This window comes from Gouania willdenowi, chromosome 4 (genome assembly GCF_900634775.1).
Source record: "Gouania willdenowi chromosome 4, fGouWil2.1, whole genome shotgun sequence".
NCBI classification, from domain to species: Eukaryota; Metazoa; Chordata; class Actinopteri; order Blenniiformes; family Gobiesocidae; genus Gouania; species Gouania willdenowi.
The window spans coordinates 31,934,347-31,958,431 of record NC_041047.1 but is presented as its reverse complement, the minus strand read 5'-3'; the positions used below and the strand labels follow the sequence as shown (position 1 = coordinate 31,958,431).

Below are 24,085 nucleotides of genomic sequence, written 5' to 3'. Positions count from 1 at the left end.
ATATTAGAGTGGCCAAAAACAAAAGTGGTCAAAAGGGTTCAAAGTGTTAGTTTAAACTGGCAAGTAATGGGCACGACACATCGTGAATATGGTTAAATTGGCAAAAAACATGCATGGAATGTGGTGATAAGAGGTTAAAAGTAACAATAATGGGTCAACATATGTAACATTAGGTGGGAAAAGTGGTAGAAAGAGTGTATAAGTGCAGAAAATGTGGGAAAAAGTGGAATAAAATTGCAGAAATGGCATCAACAGGAGCAGAAATATGGCAAGAAAACATGATGAAAATAGGTTAAAATATGGCAAGCAAAAATGAGCTCAAATTCTTCAAAAAATATTAATAGTTTTTTGAAGGCATATGGCGACCCCCTCCCAGTGTCTGGCGACCCAAAATGGGCCCCCGACCTCAAGGTTGAGAACCCCTGGATTGATGAACTGATAAAATTGACTCATTTTCAAAAAATGAATAGATACCATGGACACGTTCAGTAACACAAAGCAGGATTTATTGGACCTCTTATGTACATTCCATCAACATGACTTTACATGCAGCTTTAGAGAAGCAGATGTATTTTAACAAAATACAATGTTTGTTTGACAAACCTGGAAAGACAATTATGACATCATCATGGACAATGGTAGCACTCAGGAATGAGACAGCAGTGGGACAAAAGAGAGAGGGTTGAAACGTTTCAACACTCAAACAAGGAGCGTTTATCAACACTGCTCGAATCCTGCCATCAGGGAGAGCGCCAGAGACTCCACTGTGGGAGGGAGGAGAGCAAAACAGCTGATCAGGCTCTGTCTAAATGAGTCCTGAATGTCACTTCAAAATATTATATGCATAAAAAACATGGGCCTTTACTTACAATGAGGAAAGGATCCACGACACACAGCCTTGTTTAGTATAGTCACCAGGAACATGTGACAGTTCTTAAAGTCTGACTCCATTTTATCAATGGACTCAATCCTGCAATGTAAAAACAAACCAAATAGTCAGTTATTTACATTCATGTTAAATTGGTAAAAACTTATGGTTGCTTTCTAATAAAACTTACAGAGATGGCAAAAATACTAGTCTTCAGTACTCAAATAAAAGTATAGATACTTGAATAAAAATGACTGGTAAAAGTATTGAAGTTGCTCCCTTACTTGAGTAAAAGTTAAAAAAAAGTACATGCTACTAAATGTACTTTTTAAGTACAAGTAAAAAGTAAAACAAATGTCCCTTCAATAATAAAACAGGGTTTTTAAACCAAAAAATTCCATATCTTTTATTTTTTCAAAGAACTTGTAGAATACGGATACGTGGAAACTCTGTTACCTTTGAATACCAGGAGAATTTAGCACAAATACAATTTGTAAATAAAATGTGTCAAGAAAAAAAAGTGCAAATGATCAATAAAACCCAGAGCAGCTTTGAGTTCAACATTTTTAAGAACTTGGAGAATACTGGTACATGGCTCCGTCAGCTTTCTGGTTGTTGGTTTGCATCTTTATAGTCGTGATGTCATCTTTGAAGGTCTTAAAAGTAATTAGCTCATTAAAATGTAGAAAGTACAGATGTTTGTTTTGGTTATTTTTAAAAGTAAGGAGTAAAAGTAAAAAGTTGCCAAAAAAATAAATACTCAAGTAAAGTACAGATACCAGAAAAAACTACTTACAGTAAGTACAGTATTTTTAAGTACAAAGTATTTGTCCTTTGTTACTCATCACCTCTATAAACTTAATGCTTCAAATGTGATTTCAGAGCTCTTACTTCCAAGCTCCAAATCCAGCTTGCCATCGGTCAGAGAAGATCAGGACCAGATTGAGAACCTTCATTATGGCCTCCTTCACAAAACTGACCTGAAAATGAAACCCCATAAAGTAACAGATAAAATCACTCAGTAATACTCCAACTTTATCACAGAAAGATAAAAGAAAGAAAAACCTTTAAAGCAGAACTAAGTAACTTTTTCACCTTAACACTAGCATGACCAGAGTGGTGTCATTTGACACCTATACCTTTAAAGTCCAAGCTGGTGTCAGATGGCGGGTGTGAACAACTCAGCTTGTGACCATTGTTATGTTACTGAGGCCCCTCAGCTAGGGTGGGGGGGTGGCTGGGTTGGTTTCAGGACACAAAGACCTTTTGTATTCTCCTTTGTGTTTCCCATACAGCAGCTACATAGAGGTTGCAACTTATATTTCAACTTTTGCAACAGAAAGTAGTAAGTAGTAATAGTGAGACAGCAACAGTTTGTTTGCATTCTTGGTGAAATTTATTTAATAGAGATTTTGTGAACAATTCTGGCACTGCCACACCTCCTTTATGCATTTGCCACATGCAAACTTGTCACAATACATACAACGCTTGGTGGCACGGTTTTTCCTGCAGCAACACTTCACCTGGCACAATGCCCTTTTCCCCACATCAGGTGTGGGTGGTTGTTGCTGAAGGTTTTGCTCATTCACCTCCTTGGCTGCCATATGAGACTGGGCAAGCTCATTTGCAAGCTCCAGCAAGAAGTCCACCCTTCTCTCCTTGACCCCAGTGCATGCCTGATAAAGCACATGTGCGTTCAGCGCTGCAATGTCAATCATGTTGTAAAACACAGCGACTGGCCAACGCCGTGTTCCTGAACGCACAGTGTACTTTTGAACCATCTGGTCCATGACATCCACACCGCATTTCATGCTGTTGTAGTCGGTGACTGTGTTCGGCTTTTTTTTCCGAGTAGCCTCAGTCTCCACCACGCTGTGCACGCTACTGAGGAGGCAGACAGTCTTCTTTTGTTTGGGCACATAAACAGTCAGTGTGGCACCAGAGGTTGAAAACACTTCTGTGCTGAATTCCTCACGGGCCAAATTCTTTTTAGCTGAATCTGGAAGCTCCCGGCGAATCTTATTGACTGTGCCAAGGAGGGTGCTCTTCCGGCTGTGCAGTCGACGTGCTAGTGACAATGAAGTGAAAAAATTGTCAGTTGTAACAGTTCTTCCTTTGTCCATAAACGGTTCCATAAGCTTCATCACCACATTTTCAGACAATCTCTCCCCAGGTGGACGACTGGGGTCTTTGCCAAGATATGGGATGATTTTGCACACATACTTGGATTTAAGGTCACATGCCACCCAGAACTTGATACCAAACTTGTCCGGCTTCGTACTTCCGCATTGGGTCAAAGGTTAAGAGGGATAATGTCAGCATAACTGATGGTGTAAACAGAGATTTAGATTGTTTTTCCCTGTTGAAGCATTGATTCTTTGTGCATCTTGTGCACTTTCTTCAAATTTGTAAAAAAATAGCTTAATAAAATAATTCATGGACCTGGTTAGTGAATGGTGGACCTCGTGAATTTACCTTTTTAAAGTGAGAACTCAAACAGTCCTTTTCACACTCGGAAATCTCGCTTTACCATAAATAGCAACAATACATTTTATTTATAAGCACTTTTCAAAAACAATAAAGGTAAATAGTAAATACTGTTAATACTGTTTTTCTTTTTCTAATTTTATTTATTGTGGTTTATTAATTGATCACAACACACATGGCTCATATTAATTTGGCCATTCTTATCCAATAATTCCATATAATGTTATTTGGATTAACAAACATCTACCTGGGAGAAACTGGTTTCTCAACACTGGCCATCATTTACACCAACCCCCAAAGTTTGTCACTGCCCAGCTGCACATTCCGATCGAAAGGCTTTATTTACATAAGAGAGGTGGCCCACTGAGTTGCAAATGAGTGTCATTTGGCGGCCTCTGGGCAGGGCAACAGGAGTAAGAAAACCTTGGGCATGCTAGTGTTAATAAATCCTTCTCGTAGTCCCTGTGAGGGTAATACAAGTGTTTATGGGGTGAGTGGGTGGACTCTGGCCAGAAAACTGTACTTGCAACTTGCAAAGGTGCGCATGTAGCTGTGGAATGGGGCAGGCGGCGGGGGGTGCAGAGCGTTTACGACAGTGACATAACCAAAAGGGACCTTTAGGGGGAGCGCTAAGTGCAAGTTACTTAGTTCCGCTTTAACTGTTGCTTGTAAAATGACAACAAAGATCTTTTTACCTTCTCTCTCAACAAGCAGCGGTCATGAATCGTTGCCAGATATCTGTAATGGATTTTGATCAGCTGGTCCAAGTCCTTTGCCTCTTGTACTTGGTGCTGAAACTCCAGACCTGTGCTGTGCAGAATCTGGCAACACAGAAGGAATTTGCATTACAACTGTACTGTGAACCAATCACTTACTGTTCCAATAGCCAGCTCATCAAGAATCACCAAATAATAGTATCAGCAAATAATAATAGTGTATGGTATATGTGAGAAGTTATTTGTTTCAAATTTTAAATAAAATGTAGGTTAAAATAAAACAATGAACCAAATAACCAACTCTTTTTGTTGCAACCTGATATAAAAATTTATACTGCAGCAGCTTGGCATTGTGGGTCCTTCTTTTTTCATTATTTGTCCTGTTTTTTTGTAGGCCTGTAAAAAGTACGGGTAGGAACCTCTGGGTACCTCACGATACAATACGCGATACAAAGCATACGATAACGATTATCTCACGATATGACAATACTTCAATTATCAATATATTGGGCAGAAATCAATCTATGATAATCTATGACATAAGAAAGAAAAAAAGATTAAGTGAAAAAATTACATTTTTATTTAATATCTCTGAAAGACAATAAATTAAAAAAGCGCCCTATGAACAGTGACACTATTTTAGTGCAATATTTCTGTAAATAAGTGTCAACATACCAATGTAAACAAATAAGTATCTCCAATAGTGCTTTCTGTAAACAAAAAATAGGGTCTTTCTTACCAGTGACACATTATAGTGCAATATTCCAGTAAACAAAATATTGGTTCCTACATTTCTGTAAAAACCTACCTGTACATTTTAGTAAAAAAGCAGAAAAGGTTTTGAAAATAATAAAATAAATCTTAAATCCAAAAAGAATTAAATCAATACTTAGCACGAGCATATCAATAATCGATCGTGCAAAAAGATACTGCGATATATCGCCGTATAGAAATATTGTCACACTCCATTGTCCCTGTTCTAGGCTGGAGCCCACTGGTTGGAGATTTGCAGGTGACAACTTTTCCTGCTTAGATTGTACCTAAACCCCAAACCCACTTTTTTCTGCTGAATACATATGTATTTGGGTATTTAGTAGTGCTGTTGATTGATCCGAGTCCAACTTTTAACATTTTAGTAAAATATTTGAAATTTGCGTACTTAGTCGTAAAATGTCAGAGTTACTCCCCTCTAAGGGTTGAACGCCGCTATTACAATTGAATTTTGCTATTGGGCCCGCCCCTCCTATAAAACTGAGAGGAGGGGGAGGGTTTCCTCCAATCACAGCCCTCAGTGAGCATTAATTGACAGCCTCAATGAGGAACTCCATGCACCGTGCATTCCTGTGGTGATGTCTGTGACTCTGTGCTTCTATAAAGATCAGATTGTACTCTAATCACAGATGATTCAACAAGCTGTGTGTGTATGTACCGACACAGTGTGTGTATCCCCATCTGTCTCTGTGTGTGCGCAAATGTGCATTTACTTCTCGCTGCTGTGTGTGTGAGGTGGTGTTCTGAGGGTCATGGTGGAAGTAGATCAGGGACTGTTTGTGAGTAATACAGCGTCTGTGGGGCTGTGTGTGCTGTGTGCTTATGGTTGTGGGCTGTGTATTATGTGTAGTAATCAAGGTTTTTTTTTTATTTCCCACCTAGTGGCAGGTCAGCAGAAAACAGGGGTTTAGTTACTCTTTAAGTGTATTTTTATGTATTTTCAAGTGTAAACAAATTGTCTCTGTTGTTAATTTACATATTTTGTAATTGAAAACTACCAGCCAACCTAATAGTTGTCATCTAAAAAACAACCATAATCATGTTGTTCATCTCGTTCCTTGCTCCAATAATTTAGCAGCTTTGTGTGTTTGTTACTATAGTGACAGACTAAGATAATTGTTGGTTTCTCAATAAATAGTTACAATAACCTGTGTGCCATTGTGATGACATTATCTTTGATTTACTATGTTAATCATTACCTGACTAAAATTAGCAACCAGTGATTAATTAGCGGTGGGCTTACTTCCACTATCACCAGCAGCGTTGCCAGATTGTTTTGTGTCTTAATTAGTAATGTTGGGCAGGTGAACAGCATCAGTTAAAATGCTGGACTGGCCATAATAAAGCACTTTTTCAACAGATTCGGGGCAGGATATTATCTGTTACATCTGTCAACCATACACAATATAATATTTACAAAGCTCCCCAGTATAAGCTCTAGAGTCACACATCGTACACAACTGTACATTTATTTGGGCACTCTACACGTTTTTCACTGTGCTCTCGGAGTGTGATGTTCCTGCTCACACATTCGTGTCTCACCCTGGTCATGATGTAGTTGTGAAGACTGTTGACAAAGTGCATCAGTTTGACCCGCAGCAGACACATTCGATGAATCTGTTGATGTACTGGTTCTTTAAGCTTCACGTCCTCAGCTGGCGCCTCCTGCAGTTTCCTGGTGACTTCTGTGAAATCTACAAACAAAAAAAAAACATATTATTGTACCTGAAAGTTTCAACTGGTTTTCAACTGAATAGATGAATGAAATGGTTTTTATTGATGCAACATCATTTGACTGCTTCTCATTAACCCTCACTATTGGTATCCGTTATTTTCTTTCGTTGGTCGCTAACTCCTCCTTCACCATTTGTCCGATTTTGACAAATAAGCTATCAAAACATTCAGAAAGTTCCCGAGATTTATGCTTGTACTTTTATAATTTGTAACTTTATAAACTTTTTAAGTTACATGTTTTGTGAAACTTCATTGACCTTTCATCTCCGTTCCCATTTTTAAAGTGGACAGCTCAATAAGCTAGAGTGGAGCTGCAGCACATTTTACCTTAAAATGCTAATGCTATTGCTAGGCTAATGTTAGGGTAATGCTATTGCTAGGCTTCTGCTAACACTAGGGCAAGGCTTGTCAGTGGGCCTGATCCTTTCAGAACCTATCAACATCTACATCCAGACGGCCTATTTTATAGCAGTTCATGTACTATTTAAAAGGTTGAAACCCTACTATTTAAAAAGAATTAGAAGTTTTCAGTGAATTACGATTTATTTTGGTTTTTGATTGTCAATGTTGTGTATTGTGTTTTGATCTGTTTTTGTATACATCGTCACATATATACATGTGTACTATTAAAATACTTAACAATCGTCGTATGGTCAGTTTACATTTGAATATCACGTCTCAGGAGCTCTGTCGTTAAGTGACGTAGCCTAAGCGCATGCGTTGAATTGATCTAAAATGATCAGGATCGGGCACCGACAATGCTAAAGCTAGCGAATGCTAAGCTAATGCAGTGTGACGTGGGTCAGCACCTGCATCCTCACTTACATTTCCTTGTTTAAATATCTTATTGTAGAAAATGGACACGTAAGAAAATTTACGTTTTGACTAGTAGCACACTATACAGTCAAACAGTCTCTATCTTAAAGCAGAGAGACATCTGAAACATGCAGGAACATGGTCCATCTGGACTTTCAGATGAGCAGTCAGATGAGCTCACCACTGAATCTAAGTGTGTCCAAACTGTATTTGGCCCATTTGATCTGCAACAGGAGGAGGAACACTTGGTTGTAGATCTTCTGACACTCTGAACTAATCACAATGTCAACAGGCCAGGGCACCTGCAGACAGCAGAATCAGGTCATGTCATCACTGTTGGAGTTGGAACGTGTGAACACACACACGCACACGCGCACGCAGACGCATTAAAGCTGCTAACCTTGTAACTCAGGGTGAGCACTTCCAGATTATTAACTGGGTGTTTTTTCCTGGAAGGGTCCATGTTCTCCAAGAATACTGATAGCCTGATCATCCAAAATGATAAAGAGAACAGAGTTAGTTGAATCTATTGTTTGTAGAAACTTCCTTCAGTGTTGCGTACATGTGTGCAGTACCTGTTGCTGTCCTCTGGGTAGCGCTGTCCAACAGCCTCCTGCAGCTGCACATTGAGAAAGGATGGCTGCTGCCAGCTCTCCTTCTCCTGCACTTTGTTAAAGATGGCTGTGTAAAAATCATACATGGCGTCTCCAGCTTCCAGCAGGAAGTAGTTCCTCATGGCTTGAAGGTACTCCAGAAGCCTAGAGAAGGATCAACACAAGGATGGGCTCGAGTTCGGTTTCTTTCCTAAAAACCAAGTGGAGAAGTAAATTATTGGTGATGCTTACTTGTAATCCTTTTTCAGAGTCTTCATCAGGTTCCCGCAGCACTCGATGTACCTCCTCTCAATATGTGGGTAGAGGCAGGAGCGCAGCGTGAGCTCGAACGTCTGGCAGGTGACAGACTGTGAGGAACGATCCACGATGAAATCGCCTCCAGAGAAACGCTCCTGAAAGTCGCTCTGCTCCAAGTAAAGCCTGAGAGGGAGAACAGTGCATATTAAACTGTTTTATCACATGGCTTCACAGCAAGAAGGTTCCTGGTCTTAATATAGTGGCTGACAATGCTTCAGTATTATATTTGTTTGCATTTTCTCCATGTATTGGACGAACAATAGTTTTTTTTGGGTAAACTGGAGACTACACTGACTATCTTTAATGTGTGATTTAATCACTTGTGATTGTTCACTTTTTGCTTGATTTCCCAGAATTCTCCTGACTTCAACCCTCTTCAATGTCAAACATATGGTCTGCCAAACAACTAAAATACATGAGATTTATTCATTTGAGCTATTTAATCGACTATGATATGTATAACATATAACTTTATAATGATAAATATATAATACACTTATAGGAACTACTTGATGAGTTATTTAATCTCCAATGATATATATATATTTTAAAAATCATAATGATATAATGATATATATAATACATTAATATGAACTACTTGATAAGCTTCTTGGTTTAAAATGATGTGTATAATCTTTATACAATGATACATATAATATATTAGTATTATGAAATAGATACCTACTATTCAAAATAGCTCCAAACAATATCTTTATTGTTTATTGCTTGCATGTCTATGTATGTTTTTAAAAAGTGTATATTTGCTACTTCTCTGCTTTTAAAGAAAGGGACATTTTTGCAGCTTTCATTTAGAATCAAAGTGGCTGTAGATAATCAGGCATGTTTAAACCTCTATTACACCATAATCTGCTGTGTGCCTTGTTTTTTTTGCCAACCTGGCAAAGTTGATTGCAAGCAAAGGGTCATGGACATTCTCCATCTCCAGATGTTGAGCCACAATGGACTGCATTTTGATCAGACTCCTCCTGGTGGCCTGATCATCTGTCACAGTGTTTGTTGGTGACGTCTCCTGGCTGCGCAGACGAGACTGCACCGACTCCAGAAACAGCGTGTACAAATCCTTCCTTTCTGCATCTGCAGAGCAACATGTTCACTTTAAAGACACTTAAATGTGCAAACTAAAATGAGCAAAGATGCAGTAAAGCAAAGCGACCACAGCACAGGGTTAGGGGTCACCTCTGGAGGACTTTTCCGATGACTCAGCCTCTGTGCAGTGCAGATTTCTCAGCAGTTGCATGGACTTCCCAGCCATGATGATCTGCTTAAGGACGGGTTTGAGGAAGGACACCATGGTGAGCTGCCTGCTGCTGGAGCTCTGATCCCCTCCAGAGCTCCCGCTGGCTGAGTCGTTCAGCTTCTCCTCACTCTCCACCGTCTCCGACACACTGTACAGTGTGTAGGTGGCGTACCAGAAGTCCCTGTGGTTCACTGGGACATCCTTGTTTCTGAAACACATCACATTAAATGCAGCTTGACTTGTTAAACAGAGTTTAATAATTAACTACTTCCAGACGGCTGCAACCTCTCCATCATTGTTGCTGTTTAAAGGTCTTACAGCTTGTTCCGTTTGTAAGTTTTCAACACATCATCTTGATCAAAGCGCACATACTGTTAGGATCTGATTAATATCCTGTATTTGTTTTTCTAATGATACTTGTACATCTATTCTATCATTGAGCACTGTTATGCAAAACAAATGCAATTTCAACCCTGTGCATATCCAGCATATGTATAGTTGTAATTCAGTTAACTTTAACAAGAACCATCAATATCCCCCGCCAGATTTGTTGTCATTATAACTCACAACCTTTTCCTAAATGTCCTAAATCTAAGAACTTACATGTATACATAAGAAAATATTATAACATCAGAATGTAAAATTACAATCTTTGGTTTCTAAGAAAAGCTGTCCTCTCTGAAGATACCTCGAACAGAGTAAAAAAAAAAACTGCACAAGGGAGATGATTTTCTTGCTATATGTAGTCTTATATTCTTCAGATTTATAAAAAGTCATATTTCCAAAATAAAAGCTCTTCTCCCCTCAAACTGCACCATGTTTGGCAACATTGTCTTGTTGTTTAACTTGCCCTATTCATACTGGAAAAGGATTTGACATTTATTTTACTATCCTTATTTTCTTATCATTTCAAATTACTCATCTCTTAATCAGTAACTCTTTCTGGACTGTGTGCTACATTACGTACCTTTGGATGATGAACTCTTTGGCAGGGTCGAACAAATGGCCATGAACAATCCATTCATCAACAATCTCTAAATACGGTCTGACAGTCTCTGTCCACAGTGAGAATAACAGCGCCACCTAGCAAAAAAAAAAAAAACAGGTAAAAAAGGGTGGAGATCCAACTTTGCATCATTTGCAAGCTCTTCAGTGCACTGAGGAAGGCAATGTTCATTTCAAGCTGTCCTTTTCAGAGGAGACTGTGTGTGAAGAAGTGCCACATAGCGTACAGGTTTCAAAGGAACCAATAGTGTGCAAAACAGTGTCTTCATATGCTCTGCCAATCAATGTTCCAGGATCTCCAGTCAATGAAACAAATCATGCCTGTTGAGTCTCATCACTTCTGTGACAATTTACAAAATCAATAAACATCAGGCAAGAACCTCACAAATACATGTGATGATTAACAGAGGTGATAGGAGTGAGGAGAGGCTCCAGCCTCCAAAGCATGTTTAGTTCAAAATGTGTCCAGTCATTTATTTCTGTCATGTTAAATTGTTATTAGTACATCAGGAGTTCTCTTAGGTTATGACTTTGTTGAGTGCAACTATCAATCAAATCTTTAGGAAGGTTTTTTGTCTTCAGCTCTTACCGCCTGCTCTGAGGCTTCCCCGACACTGTCGTACTCTATGATGGCCTTATAGAGTGTGTTCAGCAGGTGAGAGGCTCGCACTACATTCGGGGTGGCCGGGGGGACATCAGCAACTCCTGTGCAAAACACTTTGTGCAGCACTTTGATCTGAGACAGGTGAGGACCAAGGCGTTCCAGCACTGCGGACAGAGTCATTGTCTCATCTGAAAAAGAAAAAAAGGCAATTTTGTGCTTGGCAACTCACCGTGTTATCCATCGTATAGGTTGCCTTTTTTATTTAAAGAGTAATTAAATCCCTGCTTTCTTTGGACCTGCCACTAGGAGGGAAATTCCAAAAATGCATCAATTATGGAGCAATTAAAACACTCTATACTATAAAATCTCCAATGAACAATCTATACTATGTTAACTAGTTACTCAATACACCTCTCTATTCACTCTTCTCTCAATCCAACCTACTCACCACAGATTGTAGAGCCCAGTTTTATAAAAGGGGCGGGGCTAACAGTGCTTGTTTGTGATGCAAGATGGTCCCAAAACATCTCATGGCGACCATGGCTCAGTGGTAGAGTGGGTTGTCCAGTAACCGAAGGGTTGGGGGTTCAAATCCCGCTCTACAAATCCCGCTCATTGTCGTTGTGTCCTTGGGCAAGGCACTTTACCCACATTGCCTTGTATGAGTGAGTATGAATTGTGGCATGAATGTTGGTGGTGGTCAGAGAGGTAGGCGCAAAAATGGCAGCCACGCCTCTGTCAGTCTGACCTAGGAAGGGCAGCTGTGGCTACATTGTAGCTTACCACCGGTATGACTGTGTGAGTGACTGGTGTGAATGAATAATGGTTTCTGTAACCTCAAAGAAAGCGCTATATAAATCCAAGCCATTATTATTATTATTGTTCTCAGCCAATAGTAAAAATCATTTGTAATAAATGGGTTTCAACCTATAGAGGGCAGTCACTGACATTTCACATCAAAATATGTCAAATTGAAATACTTTGACTAAATTGTTGAAAGTTGGACCAGGATCAATCAACAGCACTTCTTCATACCCAAATACATTTGTATTCAGCAGTAAAAAGTGGTTTTGGGGTTTAGTTACTCTTTAAAGCTGAGGATGCTGCCAATACGGCAGAGCGTTCTGTGTGGATTTTTTAGCAAGTCAGCACAAAATTCATGGAAATCATCTGTCTACTACTGTGTACCGACCATCACCCTGGTGGAATAACTAAACTGGCACAGCCATTAAACATCTCCGTGTACCAAAGAAACAAAATGTATGTAAAGTGATGCACACACAGCACATAGATGGATGCGCTGTGCATTGTATGCAGGACTGTGTCCAAGTGGAGGAAAGATGGGTGGGAGCGAGTCACTCCAGAAGTCAAAAAGCAAATACCAGTAATACATTGAAGTTTCTGGACCAGGAGATGGCTGTGGCCTCATATGCATTTTGTATAGGTAGGAATTTGGAAGAGAGAGAGAGAGAGAGAGAGAGAGAGAGAGAGAGAGAGAGAGAGAGAGAGAGAGAGAGAGAGAGAGAGTGCACTCTGTGTGTTAAAATGTGTCCCATGCCCATCTTTTACTTTGGATCTGTTAAATTTATGATCTTTAAGCTTTGAGCAGTTGTACAAGTTACAGTTTTTGAAATGTTGGGTTCTTTCTTTCTTACTATGGACTTTATATTTTGTTAAGCACACTAAACTGACTTTGCTGTAATTTGAGCTATATAAAGAAGGTTGAATTGAACTGAAATGAAAATGTACGATTCCACCGGTGAACAAGTTATCCTGTGACTAATTCTGACAGTGCTGCAATTAAATCATGTAAAAATTGGAAAAATTGTAAATCTCATCTACAATATTTGTTGCTATTGTGATGTGAGATAATGTAGATGGCATCTGAGTGACAGCACAAGTGGCATTTTATCACTTCTAATGGTCACCAGTTGAACTGATCCATTTAAACTTCACTGTGAAGAAATGCTTTTCCTTTTCGCTGCATCACACCTGTAACTTGGTTTCACCATAAGCTGCTCCAAACATACCATTTTCTCCCTACATCGCCTCTGTTGTTATGGTGTCCTTCCCTCAGTGTTATTGTTCTTTAAAATAAGAGGACAATAACAAGCAGTGATGCACCGAAATTCCGGCCACCGAAAAAGCGGCTGTATTTCAAGGGTATTTCAGGGTTATTTTATATTATTTATTTTTCTTGTCCTGTCTTGTATTGTCCTGTTAAGTTCAGAGAGTGTTTAAGAAGTGCAGTCCACATGTTTCATGAAACGTGAAGTTAGTTAGATATGTTGAAGAGGCAAAACCACAGATTTGTTTGCTTTATTGTTGTAATCTGTGCTTTAAAATTTAGATTTTATATTTATTTAAAGTTTAAATAAATCTGAAATTGTTTATTATGAAACAGATTGATGTATGGCTTGTGTTCATTAAAAAATATATGACAAGAGGCCCTTGAAAAAATAATTGCATATGAAATCGCAATATTGATCCAATGTTTTTTTCATGCACAATCTTCTCCAGGGGTTCAAAAACAAAAGAAAACAGTTTTTTTTTTAACTTACAGTAACACCGTTTATAAAGGTAATGCATGGTTTCACAGTTATTTGTGCCTCATCATTTACCGGGGGGCCACATTATTTCTAAAAATGTCAAAATGATCAAATTTTTGCCCACATGGTTACAAAGCAAGCTCTGTTCTGGATATATATTGTAAGTCCCTTAAGGCAGAATGGGGGGAAATATCCACTCCATTGTGCATCCCCTCATCCCTCTGCTACAATAACTACATTCAAGGGTGTTGATTGGCTGGGAGGCTGGGGAAAGGGTGGGCGTAAACGGGGAAAAGACTAATGAACTGTATGATGGTGTAAGACGGTTCTTTGTGTGTCTGATTGTTTATTTTTGGCGTGTTACTACGACCTCTATTAAAGATTGTAAAACTGTGATAACGGCTCGAGTCACGTTATCGAGTCACCGCAGAGATGCAGGGCACATCGCGGCGCCTCGACCAATCAGGAGCATTCCCCAATCGTGACGTATTCAGAATAAATACTAACCGGAGACAGATGGACAGGCACTCTTCTGCTGGAATAGAGTGCCTGTAGTTGGTGTCTTGGTAGGTTGTCAGCAGGTTGTCAAACTGGGCCCGGGAGAGACAGAAGTAGCTCTGAAAGTGACTCTCGTTTGAGCGCAGCTCTGGTGAATCCAGAAACGGCGCCGAGGCGCAAATACAGCCAAGCCACTCTCTCAATAATGTAGAGCCGATGAACGGGAGTCGGAGGTGGCGTGTTCAGCTCGGAAGTCCAAACTTTATTCTCCATTCACCCACACTTCTCGAGAGCCCTCTGACATCACAGTGCACACACTAAGTCACACCAAAATACATCCAAATGGAAACACCGCCTTCTCAACACAATGTTCCCCACCACTTCATAGTCACTGGGTGAATTATGACATAACTGATCGCCATAATATCATCCATTGTATGAACACCACCGGCAACAGAGCTCAACCCGTTCTCTTCCCAACTTGTTTGGACGTGCATCCAGAGCGTCAAAGACGTCTAAGGCGTCTGATTCAATGAGCACAAGCATCCAACTAGGGACACAATTTTGACACCTGAAACGCATTTGGTATGAACGCAGCATTATATGGCAGCAATGAAATATGTTGCAGTTCCCATTAAAGCACACTTACCATTACATATGAGCTCCCTCTCTATTGTGGTCAGCTCCTCTTTGAAGCTGGTAAAGTACTTGTTAAGGGCCCACACAAATGCCTGGTATGTCCTGAAGGGGGGCTCTGAGCCTTTTTTGGAGTTGTGAGAAGAAAGCGAACCAGGTGGGCAAGGCTCCGAGCTGCACCCCGTCACCTCGTCTATGAACCTCTGCAGCCGGAACACGGCCTGCCCGTAGACAGCGATGTACTCCAGCACGGAGCGCAGGCAGTTCTGCAAAACAAAACAAGAGCCATTGCTCTCTAATGCTAACAGAGGACTGGCCTGTCAAAATAAAAGCCTTTTTTATTATTATTTCTTGAACTTACACTGGTGAGATGGGTAACGACCACATCGTTTCTCACTGACACTTTTCCATCATGTTGCTGAAATATAAAGTGCTTCTTAACCCCAGAGAAAAGCCTGCAAATGTCAGAAATTACAGCGCAATTTTGTGAAACTCCAAATCAAAGATATCTATAGTTGTTTCCCTTTATTTAACAGAATAGAGGATCCTTGAAGGCTAACTTGGTTGTAAGAATCCACAGATTTCTTAAGGTCTCTTTTATAAGCTACATTAGGCAGCATTGTGATGTCTTACCACAGCGTCTCCCGTATAACTTGTGTCTCTGTGACAAAGGCCTTTTCTTCGGGCAGATACAACGGATCCGTGTTATACAAGTGCTGATCCCTAAGAAGGAGTATGAACAGTGAATATTTGAACTCTAATTGAGCTCACGCATGACCATAGGTTTACGTGATAAACAGTCAACACTAGATAAATATTAAGATCATTACATTACCATGACAACCATATTTCCCTTTCTTCACTAGAGATTGGTAAAGAGAACAAGTGAGATATCAATATTTGTTACAGTTTAATTGGTAAAGCAAACCCTTCCATTACCCTACCCTAACTCCCTCTTACCTGTTACCTTCCCCCTCACCTACTTTAGGTGTAACAGTGCCCTCTCTTTTGATATTCTCCCTTTAATAACAATAACAATATTGCAATTATGCAATAAAATCAATTCATTGATTTAATTGCAATAATAAAACATGCATTGCTGTAGTGAAAATATTGCACTTCATATAATGTTGACAACATCATGTAATAATTATAATAATTGGTAAAATAATTTATGTAAATAAATAGTTAAAATAGTTAAAAGTATGATTTTCAAAATGAAAGGCCTTGTCAATTATTCAGTAATAACTTAAGTATATGGTTTTAGTGTAGTACAGTGTCTGTTTAATTACACTGTGAATGGTATCTGTTTCTCAAATACATCTTTATAGGTAGGAAATAATAAGTGGATATGATGGTATGTATTATCTTATATTTTACACTCATATGTACAAATATAATACAGATATATACAGGAACCAAAGCTTTCAGGTTAGAGTGATCAAACGCTACAACTCATTACTCTAACCTGACAGCTTTTAATCTTGTATATATGTGTATTATATTTGGACATTTGTACTATTATTATTTAACCTTATTTTATTTGTTCTACTGTAATGTGTGCACTTGTCCGTAAATCCTTATTTAAATAGCAGTCTTTGACTTAATTATGTACATTTTATCTCTTTGTTTAGTGTTTGTTCTTTTAATTTCTCGAGCCTTTGTGACATAAATAATTTCCCCCTATGATAAATAAAGTATTTCTGATTCTGATTAATGTCAACATCAACAAGGCCACTGAACTTTTGCATCCCAAAAAAGTATCAAATAATTGAGTCATTTCTATTTTTATGCATTAATTTGTGCTAAATGATTTCCTACCAGACATTGAGCAGGTTGGAGTGTAAATGCAGGCTGTGGGGAAACCGTGGAGAATGAGTGACCCAGTAGGGCGTCACCACGTGCTGCTCCAGCCAGGCCCGGGCGCCGGGTTCACCCACTGGATTGGCAGAGTGGAAAAAAATGGCTTTAGAGACACATTGGTGACTGTGTTGGTTACTTTAAACGTAAATGCTTAGTTTTCTCTTCTCTATCATCAGCTGGCACCTGTCCATGTGACTGGGACTGTTTTGTTGGTATTATCCTGGTCCTCTGGGGGGGTTCGGTCCAGTTGGATCCCAGAGTCCTCTCTGCTGATTGGCCGCTGGCTATCATCGTCCTCGCTTTCATCCTCAGACCATACCTGCAAAAGTGCTTCATGTTAATGTGGATTTCCTGATGAAGTGAGCTTACAGTCAGCTGACAGTGTTTACTTCTAATGTTTAGAGATGAATTACTTACAGGAGTATCTGGGTACAGCCCATTATCAATGTCCTCCCCCTCCATCAAATACTTAGCCCAGTCAAAGCAATCCTCTGCTTCTGCACAGAAACCCATGAGTAATTATTGACTGATTTCTCAAAGTAGTCGGTGAAAAACAGTTATTAAAAGTGTCGTTAGTGAAGCATCAGCTCACCTGCTTCCTTGATCCGAGGTCTCTCAGTAAAGTCATTGTTTGAGGGTGACCCCGAGAGCGAGAACAGCATTGACAGTACACTGTAGTGTGCATCAGTCTAAGAAATAATGAATAAAATGTGCTGAGTGGATGTAAATTTACTTAAGGGATCATTTTCAGTTTGATGAGCCAGAAAGGCCAAAGTTATGCCCCATACCTTTTTTCCATCTGTTTGAGGTAAAGGAGAGTTGAGGAATTCATCAGTCAGCCTCATCCAGCTTTCTGCTTTCCTCAGATCTGAGTGCACCATCAGCTTTTCATAGATCCTGAAAAACAGGATCAGCATTAAAAATAAAATGCTACGATGCACATCACCTGCACACATCACCTCAGTCTCATTTTGTGCGGACCCCAAGAGTAAACGTACAAAACAACTTGAAAAACACACAAAATGAGAAAAAAGCACCCAATATTTACGCCAAAAACTCGACGACCACAAAAATACTAATAAATAACTGAAAAAGTATAGAAAACATCAAAAATACACAAGAGTGACTCCTACAACACGAATTCACTCCAAAACCACACAACATGAGAGAAAAACATACAAAAGCACAATAAAAGCACACAGAATGACAGAAAACTAGACTCCAAAAACACACACATCACAAAAATAACAAAAAAACCAAGTAAAACAACAAGAAAAGTACACAAAGTGACTCCAAAAACACACATGTTTACAAAAAACCAGCTTGTATTAATGTTCAGATTGGCCGTTACTCTGAATGCTGATATGAATGTTCATAACTTGGCTGTCGGATCTGACAGTCACATTTTTGTGGCCCCGCTGCGATAAAACACGCCCATCTCTGACCTATTTGTGTCTCAACTCTAATATAACTTGGGAAATGTTCTTAATCTAATTTAGGAGAATGAAAAACAAAATGTTAACAGCAAAAAACACAAATTGATATGTATGTGACATATTATTTTATAAAATGAATATACTCATTTATTGTAGTTTTCTTGAACCAGTTGTATTGCCCTGACTAAGTGTATTAAAAGACCTAAAGCACAGCAGTCAACACCAGTAGCTTCATGTGGATGTCACTTTGTTCTCAAACTTCTCACAGTCCTGTACCCCTTCAGACATTTAACCTGCAACCATGTACCCCCTACTCCTGCACACTTTCAAAACATAATAATGTAATGTCATATACAGTACATGGCAAACACACAATAAATGATCAGAATTATCACATGATTCAGTTAATTCATTCGCTTACAGGCATTTTCAGTGGGAAACATTTGTTGACTGAACATATAGCAGTAATACAACATATATTCATCGCCCTGAAACTATGAAATACAACTGGCTACCACTTCAATGAGAAGGGTGAGGTTGACAGGATGCACAAAAGCACGTTAGTGCAAAGTAATGTAGCTCTCATCATATTTTTGCTTGGGAGTTTTCTGTCACCGCTACTGGTCTTTTTTTACTATTTATATTCTAGTTTTCAATGTCACGCTGTTTTTCGTTTTTATTCACGTACCACAGTGAATAAATTAAGTCAACAAAAGAAATGTTCTTTTAGAGTAAAACCCAAAGGAAACGTATCTAGATTTTTAAATCTACCACAGATTCAGAATAATACTGATCTACACACTACTTAATCAGAACACTGCTCTCTGAGACGTTTGGTTTAATTAGTGTTTGTAGAGTTACAATTGGAAGCTATCTTATGCTTTAACACTATGGAGTGTTCAGCTATCAGGCTCCATATTTGTGAAACCAGGTTTAAGCATTGTCTCTAGTTATAAGATTTTTTTATTTATTTAAACTAAAGGGATTTCCAAATGGTATAAACTCATGCAAGGTAATTTGGTACCAACATTAACGAAAGCATTCAACTGGGTAATTGAAACAAAGACTATTCCTCCATCTTGAAGAGAAGCTATTATTTCGATTATCCCCAAAGAAAATAAGGACAAACTTGACTGTGGAAACTATCGCCACATGAGTGTACTCAATATTGATTACAAATTATTTACTTCCATATCACGTAAGCGTCTTGAGGTAATTTTACCTGAACTCATACACAAAGACCAGACAGGCTTTATTAGACAGAGGCAGATGCAAGACAATATTAAAAAAGCTCTTCTGATAATGAAACATGTCAGGCATTGCAAATTAGAAACTCTTATAATAAGTTGAGATGCAGAAAAAGCGTTCGATTCAGTACGATGGGTATTTTTTATATAAAGTAATGGCTGCATTTGGTTTAATTCTGACATAGTTGAGACATTTTCTGCACTGTACAACAAACCTACCACCAGAATTAAAATAAACGGGGATTTATCTAAATCTATTCATTTAGTAAGAGGAACCAGCCAGGGCTGTGGAGCATCAGCACTTTTGTTCTCTTTATTTATTGAGCCCTTAGCTCAGTGGACAAGGCAGAGCACAGACACTCAAGGAATTACTTTAAAGGTCCCATATCATGCATTTTTCACCCATCTCCATTTGTTCTAAGAACCCCAAAATCATAGTATTTGAGGTTTATTTTCCCAAACTCACCTGTTTTCCAGTGTTTTAGCCTCTAAAAAGTGACTTTCTGACCAACGAACTGTTTGCTGTCTGCTTATGCATATTCATGAGTGGGCGTGTCTATACACTGACTTGCCTGCGAGGCTCCTGCATGACTCGCTCTGAGGCAAATCAGTGATCACCAAAGCAATTTTCTCTAACTATCCACATACTGTTGTTATTGTTTTCAGCCAAAAAACTGCACATTACAGTAAAACACATGAATATTTAAGCGGCTATTGTGTGAGTCCGTCTCCGCACTGTGTTCATCCAGCAGCAGCAGCTTCAAACAATCATCAGAGTTTTAAGCTGCTAATTCACTTTCTTCTACTCCTCATCTTTATCAAATACAGGAATAGTGCATTTAAGATGATAATCATTTGTTATCACCTCAACGGTTGCTTCGCATTGGGTCACAAACACGTCAGATCAAGTCAAAGGCGATACGATGTCTGCTCTCTGGGTGCCTACACTGCAGTGTTCACTGTGGAGACGCGGTACCAGCAGCAGGCACTTCCTGGAGGGGACGGTTCAGAATGCCAGTGACATCACTAGCATTTGAACCGCTCGTTTTTCAGAAGAGGGCAGAGAAGCAGCTCAGAGAGCAAGATTATTGAGAATTTCTCAGAGATGCAGGAAGGAACCCCAATGATAGCTTGGGAGTGTTTTGATAAGGAATTAATATTGTAACAAGGTTAAAAGCTCAAAAAAGTTGATTTGCATGATATAGGACCTTTAAAATCAGAGGAAAAAAGATTGACTCTATTTGCTGATGACATATTCATATTTTTGACGGACCCTACTCGGTCGCTTCCGAAATTAATGAAAATGCTGGAGGAATATGGCTCCTTTTCGGCTATAAAATCAATATTACCAAAACTCAGGTTCTAAGGTTGAATTATAACCCGGTTACAAGGATTAAAAACACATACAAATGGAAATGGGAATCAGATAGCATTCAATATTTAGGAACTGTTCTGACAGAAGATCAGTCTATAGAATGTTTGATGCCAACTATGGGCCTCTGATGTCAAAAATAAGATCAAATTTACAAAAGTGGAATAATGTCTCGTTTTTTAATCTATACTCTCGGGTGGAATCAATTAGAATGAATATCCTCCCTCGTTTCCTGTACCTCTTTCAATGTCTCCCTATTGGGATAAAACACTGGCAAAGTATATTTGGCAAAATAAAAGGGCTAGAATAAAATATCAAACAATGCAGTTGATGAAGGAGAAAGGGGGGCTGGGCCTTCCCTGCCTCAGGGATTATTATTATGCTGCTCAAGTTGGACCTTTAATCTGTTTATGTTCGTACATTCATTCTGCTGGATGGAAAGATGTCGAAGGGACTATTGCAGAAGATATACCCATTATAGCCCTTTCAACTGACAAAAAACTACAAAGGAATATCAATAAAACTAAAGACTTTATGTAAGAATCTCTTCTGAACTCCTGGAGTAGAATAATGCAAATATGTGACTTAGAAAAAATGTCTAGAATTTTAAGGTGGTGTGCGTATGATTCTGACTTCAGACCAAATGCCCTAGAAGAAGATTTAAGGGTTGGGTGTCAAAAGGAATTACAACCTATTACTCTTTTATCCACAAAAGAATGTTTACAAGTTTTCTATAGATACTTACAGGTTAAGCATTAGTTTGATCAAAATATAAAAATAACATTGAAAAAATGCGACTTGGGATTCCTACAGACTTTCTTAACACTAATAAACCATTTTCTTCAAATAAATTAATATCTAAATTATACAAATCCATTCAGCAAGGCAAAAAACCTAACAGAGTTCATTAAGAGGAGATGGGAAATGGAAGGTACTGGATCGAACATCTGGCATGAGTTTTGTTGGAAGAATATAGTTAGGTTTTTAATCACACCTATTCAAAAGAGGCTCCAGGGTAGTGGAGACTCATGCTGGAGGCTCTGTAGATCCTCACGGGCCCATCATTTCCACATTTTCTGGAGCTGCCCATTGCTAAGCCCTTATTGGCCACAAATACTGTATGTGAGCATATTAATCATATATTTGGCCGTAAAATACCTTGCAATTTCAAAAACTTGTATTCAGGCAATGCAGATGTTACCAACTGGAGAAATAAAGACAAGAGGTTGCTTTGGACTCAGCGAGTAAGAAAGCCATAATCAGGAAGTGGATAAACCGGACCCCCCGACCATCGAAGAATGGGTTAACATAATTCAAGAACTCTACACTATGAAAAACGTTTATTTACTCTCAGGATTCAAAGGGACATGATCTACAACATCTGGACAAAATGGTCTGTGTGTGTCAAACCCACAAGTTCAGACTTTGTATAAAGGTTAATGTTTTCAGTGAACGGACACCATTTCTGTTCAGGTACTCTTCCCATATTTGTTCATATTCAAAAATGTTAAAAAAAAAAAAAAATTCCAAAAACATAAAATAAACTAAAAGGGAACAGGGATTACTCAGGTGTTTCCTAACTGTTGTGTATTGATATACTGCTATAGGCATAGTCAGCATGGAGGTCTTTTTTCTGCTCCGCTAAACACCTCTAGGGCAGGACAATATATCAAGATTCGAAATATATAGAGTTTTCTCTTTTGGCGATATAGAAAATTACAATGTCGCCTATATAATATAAATATTACAGCTCATTTTGTATCAAAATACTTGTTTTAGGAGTCAGTGCTGTTGCTACTTCTCAGAACAGCATGAAACGCAGTTAGTTAGATTGCTGAGTGTATCCAAACCCTGATCTACCTCTAAACAAGCTACACTACTGAACTCACTCACACATGCTGTCCCTTATAGGAGAAAAAGACTAAAGTGGCACATATTGTGCAACGGTTTGTTAATAAATGTGTCTATGTGGCAATTTGCATCAGTAAATTTAACCCAGTATTATCTTTCTGCTCAGAATTAATTTGAATTAAAGTTAGAGATTTGTATCGTATATCGCCTTTTTGAGGAAACAATATCGAGATGTAAATCTTTGTCCATATCGTCCAGCTCTATATGTCTCTCTTATCACAGGGGATGATAAATCTAAATATATTCCTAAATTTTCAAAACATCGTATAATATATTTATCATTTTGAAATTGTAATACAAACAAGACCAGTTCTACTAATTTGGATCTTTTAATTACATTATAGATGTATTAAGAGTGGTGTCTAATAATAAGACGTAATAATAGGTCTAAATATTGAGCAGCTGACTGTTGTTGGAAGATCAACAATCAGCAACATCGCTAATACTTGAAAATCGGTTTGTAATCGAATGAGGACTTCGATAATGGAAGAGTATTAGTAATAGACTCACTCACCCACTGATGCTGCGCTCAACTTTATGACTGTCAACATCCAAAAAGCGGTGAAACCTATAGCAAGAAACAGCATCATTAGTTCACAGCATCCATGGCGAGCAGCTAGCATGCTAGGCTAGCTACCCCATCGGAGGCTAACTCACCTAAAATTCGACCAAGTGAATTTTAAAGCCAGTTGGAAGTTCTGATCTTCTTCATCCTCCATCCCACTTATACATTTGATGAGCTTCTTGGTTTCTTTCTCTGTCTCCTTATCGAAGGTGCTCCAGTGTGCCATGTTGGTGATGCTGCAGGGTTACCAGATAGCTCAACTAAAACACAACCGCCTCCTTTTTACAAACCTGTCGTCCACTACTTATTCTCCTGCAATATGTTAGGCAAACAAGAAGTGCAGTAATGTGGTTTCCTCTTGTTTCCGCGTTGATTCTGTCATGATACATGTGACACTGACATTACCGCCCCGTGTTTGCCTCCCAAAACAAAACAGTGAAAGCGCGCATGCGCATTGTGGCAATGTGTACAGAAATCCTTGTACTTCTTTAAATCTGATGTAACTTTTAAATGTTCGTACACAATCATTGATATCTTGTGAGTATTAAAACTGAATCAGAAGTGAATATACTCTAAAGACGTGACTTTCTTGGTGAGAAAAGGCGTTTTCTGTGATTACCCATGATCCCTTGAGAGAGGCGGTTACGTATGAAAGTAGTTGTTAATACTCTTTCCGTTTTAGGCTCTCTGTAAATACTAATTTAGTGGCGCTCCTCCCACATTCAAAGCGTTGCCAGATTGGATTGCTTAAGCTTCTTTGTTGTGATGTCATTCTTTATTATTAAAAAATATATAAACGATCATCATGTACATTTTTGGAGATAAAAAAAAACGACAG

General features: G+C 38.8%; 1 protein-coding gene across 1 annotated transcript; it reads right to left on the bottom strand.

Moving 5' to 3' along the window:
- Window positions 1-484: 484 nt before the first annotated feature.
- Window positions 485-23,798, bottom strand: tubgcp5 (tubulin gamma complex component 5). The gene is made up of 23 exons (XM_028445003.1): window positions 23,340-23,798; window positions 23,197-23,250; window positions 17,505-17,613; window positions 17,309-17,405; window positions 17,134-17,213; window positions 16,900-17,035; window positions 16,675-16,792; window positions 15,487-15,576; window positions 15,215-15,308; window positions 14,867-15,119; window positions 11,156-11,358; window positions 10,529-10,644; window positions 9,501-9,769; window positions 9,200-9,398; window positions 8,238-8,426; window positions 7,968-8,150; window positions 7,793-7,877; window positions 7,574-7,694; window positions 6,385-6,536; window positions 4,051-4,176; window positions 1,760-1,848; window positions 870-970; window positions 485-764 (listed from the first exon to the last, which is right to left on the bottom strand). Exons 1-23 carry the CDS (start codon window positions 23,471-23,473, stop codon window positions 718-720), a joined length of 3,045 nt encoding a protein of 1,014 aa, XP_028300804.1. The 5' UTR covers window positions 23,474-23,798; the 3' UTR covers window positions 485-717.
- Window positions 23,799-24,085: the final 287 nt, after the last annotated feature.

Excerpts from the sequence above, each read along its gene's own strand:
- tubgcp5 (XM_028445003.1), bottom strand. The coding sequence starts at position 23,473 with ATGGCACACTGGAGCACCTTCGATAAGGAGACAGAGAAAGAAACCAAG. Across the intron at positions 17,406-17,504 it reads CTCAAACAGATGGAAAAAAG|ACTGATGCACACTACAGTGT; the intron begins GTATGGGGCATA and ends ATTATTTCTTAG. Across the intron at positions 1,849-4,050 it reads GCTGCTTGTTGAGAGAGAAG|GTCAGTTTTGTGAAGGAGGC; the intron begins GTAAAAAGATCT and ends TTTCATTTTCAG.